General features: G+C 42.2%; 1 protein-coding gene across 3 annotated transcripts in view; it reads left to right on the top strand.

The window, feature by feature from the left end:
* The first annotated feature begins 410 nt into the window (after nucleotides 1-410).
* TJP2 (tight junction protein 2) overlaps nucleotides 411-11,438 on the top strand; it is a 104,063-nt gene continuing 93,035 nt past the window's right edge. For 2 of the 3 annotated variants that reach the window (XM_010860650.1, XM_010860648.1), the window contains exon 1: nucleotides 411-838. In XM_010860650.1, coding sequence (XP_010858952.1) covers nucleotides 680-838 — 159 coding nt within the window. In that variant the 5' untranslated portion in view covers nucleotides 411-679. The remainder of the gene's footprint in view (nucleotides 839-11,438) is intronic. The other variant, XM_010860651.1, reaches the window with a different exon arrangement.

The following is an 11,438-nucleotide window of genomic DNA, read 5'->3' as shown; positions in this document are numbered from 1 at the left end:
CCATTTCCTACTCCAGGGGATCTTCCCGACTCAGAGATCAAACCCACATCTCCTGTGTCTCTTGCATTGGCAGGCAGATTCTTTACCACTGTGTCACCTCTGGACTGCCAGGAAAGTACCCCCTCCCCCCACCAAAAGTGAATTCTTTACTTTTTTTTTTTTTTTTTCTTTTTTGAAGAACAGGACAGCAATTGCACTCCTAGATATATAGCTGAGAGAAATGAAAGCTAGGTCCATGTACACATTTGAGCGTAATAGCTAAAAAGTGGAAACAACCAACCCAAATGTCCATCAGCTGTAAAGTGGATAAGTAAACTATGATATATCCATACAATGGAGTGGGTTCTGACACAGGCTACACCCTGGATGCAACTTGAAAATTTTATACCAAGTGAAAGAAACCAGTCACAAAAGATCATGTATGAGTTCATTTATATGAAATCTCTAGAAGGGGTGACTCTATAGAGACAAAATTAGATTGGTGGTTGTCTACAGCTGGGAGGAGGAGGGGGGAATTGGAGGATTAAATGGTTTCTATTTTGAAGTAATGAAAATGTCCTAAAATGGATTGTGGTCATGGTTGCACAAGTCTGTGAATATATTGAAAGCCATAATGTAGGTGGGTAAACTGTACAGAATGTGAATTTCAGTGTGTTTCAAACATCTCGCCAAACTGGGAATGACCGTGCTGAATTTTAACAGTAGTGTCTTTTTCAGGGTTCGAAGTACTACCTTGCTGTCATCTCCTTGTGAGTGGGATTGGCATCCCAGCTGCACCTCTTGGCACAAGGGCTCCAGGAAACACAGACACGTGCCAACAGACAGCCTGCTTTACCCGGTACTTGCCTTTTGGTCTCTCATCAGCTTAGTTACTGGCCTAGTTTGATTAAATAATTTCACACCCTACAAGTCAAGGCCACCCTATTCGATGTTGCTGGTAATGAAATTGTATAATATCCAAGAAAATTGAATTGTAATGGCCTGTTTCCGAAAGCTGAGAAAGATCTTACCTGCATTTATGGTCTAGGTCTAACCCTCATTATTCAGAATAAATGCATACCAAGGTATTTTGATGTGTAGGGTTTATAAGTCATTCTGGTAGGTCACATTTTTTCCATTATCTTCGACATAGCAAAATTATATAACAGTGGAAAGTGCTTTGCTGAAAATAAAAAAGACATCAGTCACACTGGCTTCTAAAGATTGATTACGTACAGGCTTTTAGAAAAAGGGCTGAGTATTATCTATTGACTGATTCAGTTTTAAGTACGAATTAAATGGGATTTACAAGGTATTAAATTCTATTTTGACAGATGCTAGGATGTATTTGTTCTTAGTTACACTTTAACCCCTGGTTATAGGCTAGTCCATGGCTGCTAGAATGGGGTTAGAATTTTTTTTTTCATGTGTTTCTTTCAAAATTCCTGTCTGTCTAAACTTGAGGACCTTACTGGGGTGGATTCCAGCTTCATATCAGTGTTGGAATTTAGTGGAGTGTGACTGGCAGCTAGCTCTTCAAATCCTAGTGTTCCTGCCTTCTGACTGCATGATCATCTTAATGTCTGTGAGCTCCAGATCCTTTATCTGTAAAAACAGCTTTTTAACATGAAGCTGAATGAGTTAACATATAGCAAGCATCGGTCACCCACCAAGGCCTTTCTTGGCATCTAGTTGTCCAAATGGGGACACTCGAGTGGGGAATTCCTCAGTTTCCACTGAACTAACAAGGCTAGGTAGGACTGGGTTTTGTTTACTGAGATGTTCTCTATGGAGCTTTTAAACATTCCAAACATAAGAAGACAGATGCTTGCCACAACCCTGGAAGTGGTTTTTCTGAAAGTAGATTTCTGGGTAGGATCTGTTGCTTTAGTCAAATGATTTAGAGGTCCAGTATGGATACGGCAAAGGAGGAGCTGGCGCTGGCATTGTCTTTGGACAAGGACTCAAACAAGCTCTTCCTGATAAATGTCTCCATGGTCTGATTGCCTATACTAGTGACCACATACACTGCAACATCAGTTTGTTTTCCCAAGCCAGCATCTGACTCCACAGCTCCTTCACAGATAAACACTGAAACCTGGGTTTCTGGGTGAATTAGCTGCAGGCAAGCTTGGGTGGTGCGGTTTTCCCCACATGGCTGTAGTTTCAAATCCAGCAGACATTTATTAAGAGCTTTTTATTTGCCAGGGAGAAGGGGCTTTCATCCATCTTGTTTATCCTCAGACCATTCTGGAGGAGCTATTGCCAGCTCCCTTTTGCAAATAAGGAAATTGAGATTCAGAGATTTTAAATGGTTTCCCCAAGATTGTACAGCCTCTGATTCCCAAGTACAGTGAGATTCCTATAATAGCAGCTGTTTTCCATACTAACGCTACAGAACTTGAGGATTTAACTCCTAAACTAGGATAGGAATGGGTTTTTCGCAAGGGCCAGGTCTGATCAATTGAAAGTGGCTGCCTGGAGTTAAAGATTTCTAGATACTGTCCCAGCTGGTGCTAGTGGTAAAGAACCTGCCTGCTAATGCAGGAGACTTGAGACACAGGTTCATTCCCTGGGTTGGGAAGATCCCCTGGAGGAGGGCACAGCAACCCACTCCCGTATTCTTGCCTGGAGAATCCCATGGACAGAGGAGCCTGCTGGGCTATGTCCATATGGTCACAAAGAGTCGGACGTGCTTGAAGCAACTTAGCATGCAGATACTGTCCACGTTTGTTGAGTAAGAATTTTGTGACCCATTAGCAACGTCTGGCATGGATGGAGGAGGGCCCAGAAGGCCCTTTACCTGTTTCTGATCATCAGCTTCTACCTGCAGCTGCCCTGCTTTACTATCTTAAAGTCTTTGGAGAGCACTATTTGCCTGGCACTTGTTTGTTGCTACTTTAAGGGGCTTTGGAGTACACTTTTCTGATGCGGCAAAATCATCTTTGCCTCTTTGCTGTCGGGAAGGATGCTCAGAGTGTGGACAGAGCCTCACTTCCTAGACATGGATTCTCATTGCTAGGTAATTTAGATAGTAACAGTTTAGAGTTGTCACCAGCTCTTCTCATAATATGGGTATAGATAAGTGAGTTGAAAGTGAAAATTAAAAACTTTTGCTTCTGTGCCCCGAGAACCCCTCTGTGGTCCCCTCTCCCCTGGGACGACTCCTCTGTAGGAATTTCTGGGAGCTCACAACCAGCAGCCCAACCTCTTCACTTGGAATTGGAGACAGAACAGTAGCTCACAAACTTTAGCTGCATCAGGCACCTGGAGGGCTTGTTAAAACACAGATTCCTGGGTTCCCTCCCTAGAGTTTCGGCTTCAGTCCCTGGGGTGAGGCCCAGGATACTTGCATTGCTAGCAAGCTCCCATCCAGGCTGATACTTCAGGTTTCCCCACCACACTTTGAGAACCACTAACCTGGACAGTACTTTTAACAGGTATCTTAGAGTCTGGGCTTGTTTGTAGATAGTGTGTGGCCAGTTTCCCTGCCTGTGGTGAAGAGATTCTTTCCTCAAACATGTAATGAGCACCTCACAGGCTCACACGGCCCTGCCTGAGGAAAGCTAAGAGGAATGTAAAGCCTTGTCTGGGGGACTTGGGAGTCTAATTTGAGATCAGTAATTACACTGCTGTGTGAAAAGGGCTGCCGAGCAGAAGGCCTGAGCAGTGATTATGTGTGAGGAGGCTCCTGAGGAGGGTAGGTTGTTGGCCAGGTGTGGAGAGAGGGGAAGAAAAACGTGGGGAGGACAGGCTGTACCTCAGAGGCCTGGAGATGCTGTACTGTGAGAAGAAAAGTTGTTTGTGGTGAGAGTTCCATTGTAATTCTGATATGAAGTATCAACTTACAGTAATAAAGATGAAAGCCTTATATTTATTTGGGAGCTTATTACAGTGTACTCGGTACTGTACTAAATATTTAGCTGCATTGTTTTTCATTTAATTCTCAGACCCACCTATGAGACATGGGTCCAACTATAATCTTAATTTGTATTAGTTTCCGAGGGCTGCAGTAAAAAAATAAAGACCTATCGCAGACTGGGTGGTATAAACAATAATGTATCATCTCATAGTTTGTATTACATGACTGAGCGACTGAACTGAACTGATAGTTTGGAGGCTAGAAGTCTGAAATCAAGGTGTTGGCAGGATTGGTTCCTTCTGAGAGTTAAGAGGGAAGGATCTGTTCCAGGTCTCTCTCCTTAGCTAGAAGGTGGTCATCTTCCCGCTGTGTGTGTCTCTGTCTAAATTTACCCATTTTAAGGTAGCAGTCACACTGCATTAGGGCCCCCGCTAAAGACCTCACTTTAACTTGATTGCCTCTGTAAGGATCCTGATTCCAAACAAGATCATATTCTGAGGTAAGGAGAGCTGGGACTTCAACGTGTGAAATTTGGGGAGACACCATACAACTCACTGTACCATTTTACAGATGCAGAGATGGAAACTTAGAGGGTTTACCTAAATCTCACGACCGTTAGGTCCAGCTGTGTAACTTGCCATTTTGATGGGTCAGAAACAGCCGAATAGTGGCAGTGGCATACGTTAAACCTGGGAAGTAGCAGAACCGGGTTTGTTGAAGCCAGATCTGGTTCATCATGAGCTCCTTCCAGCGCTTCACTTTGTTTACTGGCTTTTCCTTTTTTTTTCTGCTATGTCTGCTCATGGTTCACTGGGAAAAGCAGTGGTGTGGAGATCAGGATACCAAGCCGATAGCCTGTTTATTTCTAATTCTTCAGTTTCTGGGTCAGATATTTTTATATGTCAGTTTCCTATCCTGCCTGTTTAAGGAGAGTGGTGGGAAATTACCAGATTATATCAGGGATCCCTGCCCTCCAGGATCTAATGCTGATGATCTGAGGTGGAGCTGATATATATTAATGATAGTAATAAAATGCACAATGAATATAATGCTCTTGAATCATCCTGAAACCATTCCCCATCCCACCCGCACCCTCAGTCTGTGGAAAAATGGTCTTCCGCAAAACGGGTCCCTGGTGCCATAAAGATTGGGGACCACTGGCGTATATGAAATTGAAAATTCATTGCTATTAAAACATTAAATCCCTATACATATGGGCTTCCCTGGTGGCTCAGTGGTCAAGAATCCGCCTACAATGCAGAAGATGTGGGTTTGATCCCTGGGTCAGGAAGATTGCCTGGAGAAGGAAATGGGAACACACTCCACTATTCTTGCCTGGGAAATTGTGTGGACAGAGGAGCCTGGTGGGCTATAGTCCATGGCGTTGCAAAGAGTCAGATACAGCTTGGTGACTGAACCACCACTACGTATAAATACACAGGTTATCAGAGTATAGACGTCCTAGTCTTGATTTCCTTCTCAAACCAACCTAAATATTTTTAAGCAATGTGTTATTTCTGCACTTGTATTTTAAGTACCTTTACTTGGAATTGTTTCAGCATTCAGGGATTCAAGCAACTTGTCTAGCTGTGGAGATTTTAGACAAGTAGTTTTGTCAGTACTCACACAATAATTCCATATTTTCTTCTTTAAGTATATATAATGGAAGAGCATTGCCCCAAATACTTATGTACAAAGATTTTTGTCACTTTAGCAATATAAGCAAAATTTCATCATGAGAAATTTGTGTACCATTGAAGTGGAAGAAAAATAAAAATAAGAAGTGTTTGTTACCACTTTTGAATGCTATAATTATAGTCCAATATGTTTTCCAAACAAAAATTAGAGTGCGTGCTTTACTCATGAAGTCAACAAGACGGAATGGTAGCCATTTGCCTATCTCTGGAAATCTGAGATGTCTGGATATTTTAAGTATAGCATATATTAGAGATGAGTAATATTCAACCTAGGTTCTGAAACATAAATTTAATTATACTCCTGAATGTTTTAGAGAACCCAAAACCTAAGAATCAAAACATGACTAGGAGCTTGTGATGGAGAAGGCAATGCCAACCCACTCCAGTATTCTTGCCTGGAGAATTCCATAGACAGAGAAGCCTGGCAGGGCTACAGTCCATGGGGTTGCAAGAATCAGACATGACTTAGCCAGTAAACCACCACCACCACCACCACCAGGAACTGGTGAAAGGGATTCCCAAATGGTGCAATAGTAAAGAATCTGCCTGCCAATGCAGGAAATGTGGGTTAGATCCCTGTGTTGGAAGATACCTTAGAGAAGGAAATGGCAGCCTACTCTAGTATTCTTGCCTGGAAGATCCCATGGACAGAGGGGCCTGGTGGGCTACAGTCCTAGTATTCTTGCCTGGAAGATCCCAAGGACAGAGGGGCCTGATGGGCTACAGACCATGGGGTCGCAAGAATCAGACATGACTTAGCCAGTAAACCACCACCACCACCACCACCAGGAGCTGGTGAAAGGGATTCCCAAATGGCGCAGTAGTAAAGAATCTGCCTGCCAATGTAGGAAACGCAGGTTAGATCCCTGTGTTGGAAGATCCCTTAGAGAAGGAAATGGCAACCTACTCTAGTATTCTTCCCTGGAAGACCCCATGGACAGAGGGGCCTGGTGGGCTACAGTCTGTGGGGTCACAAAGAGTCAGACACATACTAGGTCACATACCAGGGGCCTGTGAACCTAGAGCCCTGCCCCTCTCTTGCTTTTCACAGCCACATTTCTTAAAAGGAATCTCTGTACTTACCACCCTTTTTCCTCTCCTCCACCTGCCTCTCTTTTCAGCACTTCTTCCTCCTCATATTCCAGCCACTCAGGATCCAGTAACTGGTTTCAGGTACCCTCTGGGCTAGATACACAGGCACAGGGCTAAGCACAGCACTGCCTCAGGAAATTTTCATGGATAAGGACTCTTCCCTGGCTGGAAGATGCAGTTGAGATTTCAATCAACAGTTACATTGTGTCTGTGCTACCTGTACTGGACCCCTGGTACTGTGACTGCGTGGGGAAGACTGGAGGCAGCTTATTTTATGATTCCTATTATAATAAAATAATGCAGGGACTTCCTGAGTGGTCCAGTGGTTAAGAATCTGCCTTCCAAAGGAGGGACTCCAGTTCAATCCCTGATCAAGGAACTGAGGTCCCACATGCTGCGGGGGCAGCTGAGCCCGTGTACACTAGAGCCTGAGTGCTGCAACGAAGACTCAGCACAGCCAAAAATTTAAAAAAAAAAAAAAAAAAATGATGTAATTAGTTTCTGGTTGGGAAGGGTGTCATCACTGGAGTCCTGATTTTGATACCTCACATTTTCATTAGTTGAGTGGTTGGTGATAGCATGTTTCAGTTCAGCCAAAGTTTTGATTTATTTAGAGGTAATCTGATTGTACAGTGAGATTAGACAAAACACCCTAGATAGGAATTCCCCTACCTAATCCTAATTGTATTGATATTTGAAAAAAATTATTGATTTTTGAAAAAGATACATGATTGATTATAATTATTCATATTTGACATGGATATTTGTGATATAATTATTGATAGTCAAGAAATCAAGATCATTACATATATGATTATTTTTAGTTCAGATCTGAAGTCTGGTAACTAAAATAACTGGCAACACACTTTGATAGAGGCTTCATACTATGTTAAAGTTAAATTTGTCTCTTCTGTTGGCTTTAGCTCAGTAGGATACTTACGGCAAGATTTAGAACAAGAATCAAAATACTTTAGCAAGTGGAGGATAGTTCCAGGAGAGCTAGAAATAGATCAGGGAGAGAGAAGATAGATGAAAAATAAAATGTCATTGGGAAGAATAGCTAAAACTGCTTATGTGATTTAGTGTATAAAATATAAATATCAGAATCCCTTGAAAATAAATTGTGATTGATTTATTTAAAAACTTACATAATAACTTTGGAGGCAAGAAAAGCTGAAAACCCGATACATTCCTGAAATTAAACGAAAAGATTGCACTTTGTGTTACCCTTACCCTCATGGCCCAGACTAGCAAAGATTTGATGTACCTTCTATGTGTGTAATTTTAGTCATGATGGTCCCCCACTCTGCTTGCTTCTCTCCATTACTCTAGAAGTGTGGGAAATAACCTGATGCAGTCTTAGCCTCCAAGTATACCGCCAAGGAAACTCTTCCAGAGATTATGAGATGGAAAGGCTCAGAGAACAAAGTCAGTTGTTCCAGTCACACGATTTATTCCCCTTGGAAACATGCTTTGAGATGCAAGGGGAAAGGATTCGAACACTTTTAACATAATTAGGTGAGGGTATAAATAAGATGAAAGGTCCACACTCTGGAATCCTGTGCTTGCAGTCTTCACATGTCCTGTCTCTGTGCGGTGTTAGCTTTCCCCAATGATGGTGTGGTCACAGAGACCAGATGTGAGGTTGAACAGGAGGCTTAGCAGATAGGAGGTGTCTGAAGCCAGCATAGGCTTGCCCCATAGAAGGGATGCAGGCCAAGTATACTTGGCCAGTATCTGTAGCTCAATAGTAATTTGCCTGCATTTGGGGGCAGAGTATACATGTGGCCAGAATTGAACATAATGGGTGTCACCGATGGGTGATCCATTTAGGGATGACATAGCTGTCAATCTAGAGGCAACATGAACTGGGCTTTATTATGTATTATTAATATTTTATTAGGAAATATTTATTAATAATATAAAGAAAATTGTAAGTTAGATATTTAGTACATTTATTAATATTTTATTGGGCTTTTCTTGTGGCTTTATTAAATATTAATATTTAAGATTTACTTTGTCCTTCATTGGAACTCTTCCATTTATAAGTGACATTCTTATTTGTGTCTTTATTTTCATCTATACTTAACACAAAAGCACTTCATTTATTCTATTTTATTTTTAACATATCTTACTAACATATTATCTATACTATATACATCTTACGAATTGTGCCTGAGTCTTACAAACCATGGGACTTCCCAGGTGGCACAGTGGTAAAGAATCTGCCTCAATGCAGGAGACTTGGGTTGGATCCCTGGGTCGGGAACATCCCCTGGAGAAAGAAGGACATGGCAACTCATTCCAGTGTTCTTGGCTGGGAAATCCCATGGACAGAGGAACCTTGCAGTCTAGAGTCCATGGGGTTGCAAAAGAGTCAGACATGACTTAGCAGCTAAAGAACAACAACTTACAAACTACTTGCTTTCTCATTATCTATGGAAAATAAATCTTAGGAATTTCATCCATCTGATTTTTACCTTGTCCTCTATACCAGCGGTCCCCAAACATTTTGGCGCCAGGGACCAATTTTGTGAAAGAAAATTTTTCCATGGACCATGGTGGTGGGGTGGGATGGTGGGTCAGGTGGTAATGCCAGTGATGATGAGCAGCAAACGAAGCTTTGCTAGCTGTCCAGTCACTCACGTCCTACTGTGTGGCCTGGTTCCTAATAGGTTGTGGCCCAATACCCATTCACAGCCTGGAGGTTAGGGATCTCTGCTCTATACCATTTTTCAAAAGAACTCTGAAGTATTTATTCAGCAAATTATGGTATATTCATACAAATGGGAATATCATGCAGCTTCCCACTCCAGTATTCTTGCCTGAAGAATTTCATGGACAGAGGAGACTGGTGGGCTACAGTCCATGGAGTTGCAAAGAGTCGGACATGACTGAATGACTAACACACACAGGGAAAAGTGATGAAAAGAACTATATTGCCATGAAAAAATTGCCTATTCCTCTGTAGAAAAAACAGGTAGCAAAAGGGCATGTCTAGTATAGCCCCAGATGTATAATGTTATACATGATATCTACATGCTTACCTATGCATGGAGGTACCTGGAAGGATGCTCATCCAGTTATTTAACAGTAGTTTGCTCTGGATTGTGACATTTTAATTGCATTTTACTATTGTGTGTGTGTGTGTGTGTGTGTGATCTGTGGTATGGTTTGTGTAAATAAACAAGCATCATTTATTTTAAAATAACTGAAACTCAAACATACGTGTATATACAAATATGTATGCAAATCAACATACCAAGAGGATTATAACATCTGACCCTTTTGTAAGCCAAAGACATTTTGCAAGAAGAGAATTCTTTTCTTTTTTCTAAAATTTTAATTTTGTTTTGGGGATTAACAACAATGGTATTAATAACTCTGGTGGCTCAGTGATAAAGGATGTGCCTGCCAATGCAGTAGCCGCAGAAGATGTAGGTTGGATCCCTAGGTCGGGAAGGTCCCCTGGAAGAGGAAATGGCAACCCATTCCAGTATTCTTGCCTGGAAAATCCCATGGACAGAGGAACTTGGCAGGCTACAGTCTGCGGGGTCGCAAAGAGTCGAACATGGCTGAACTCGCGTGGCATAGCTTATTAACAATGTTGTGACTGCTCATTAACAATGTTGTGACGGCTTCAGGTGAACAGTAGAAGGACTCAGCCATTCATGTATCCATTCTCCTCCAAACTCCCCTCCCATCCAGGCTGCTACATAACATTGAGCAGAGTTCCATGTGCTATACAGTAAGTCCTTGTTGGTTATCCATTTTAAATATAGCAGTGTGTACGTGTCTATCCCCAAATCAGTTAACTATCCCTTCCCCTGATCCTTTCCCACAGGAGAATTATTTTCTGACCTTCAAAATGAATGTTTTACCTGCCTTGGAAACCTTGTTATCTTTTGTCAGAGAATTGTAACAATGTCCCTTTAGCAGAATTCATTAAACTTCCCTGATGATAAGATTCACCTGCTGGGTACAGTGCTGAAATGTAAAATTCCCCAGGGCCCTTCTCAGCCCCACTGAATCAGGGTCTCAGGGAGGGACCTGGGATGCCTCAGGTGATTCTTATCATCAAGAAGCTGTCTTCATAGAAATGTATGTTATGTGTTTTCAAGTTTTTATAGAATGCCTCTTGGATTTGCCTTTCCCAGGACCGGCTTCCTTTGTTTTCAGAGGCCTGTACTATTTTGCATGGCTGCCCTGGAAAACTTAACAGCTTTTTTTCTAAGGCCCCTTTCAGATCTGAGGATTCTTTGACAATCAAGGAGACACTTCAACAATTATCATCTGTGTTGGTCAGGGGTGCTGAATTCTTAGTGCTACAGGATTAACCAATTCAAGTTGCCAGAGGCCCCTCGGGGCTCCCTGGAGGACTTGTATATCACACAGTCCCCTGGGCCACTCTCACCTTAGATTCCCTCCCTTGCATGGGAGATGAGGACTTTTTTCCCTTAAAAAGGAAAAATTTTGCCTTATTAAAGGTTTTTTTTTTTTTTAAGAAACTTATTTGGGGAGAGGAAATTCGAGAATTCTTAGACGCTAGAATCATATTTGATTTCAGGATTCTAATTCCTAGCTCAGTGTTGTTGTTTAGTCACTCAGTCGTGTCTGATTCTCTGCAACCCCGTGGGCTGCAGCATGCCAGGCTTCCCTGTCCTTCACTGTCTCCCAGAATTTGTTCAAACTCATGTCCTTTGAGTCAGTGATGCCCTCCAACCATCTCATCCTCTGTTGCCCCCTTCTCCTCCTGCCCTCAATCTTTCCCAACATCAGGGTCTTTTCCAATGAGTTGGCTCGTCACA

Source organism: Bison bison, unplaced genomic scaffold, assembly GCF_000754665.1.
Source record: "Bison bison bison isolate TAMUID 2011002044 unplaced genomic scaffold, Bison_UMD1.0 scf7180017864469, whole genome shotgun sequence".
NCBI lineage: Eukaryota > Metazoa > Chordata > Mammalia > Artiodactyla > Bovidae > Bison > Bison bison.
The sequence above is the reverse complement of the archived record's forward strand: the minus strand, read 5'-3'. Positions and strand labels throughout refer to the sequence as shown.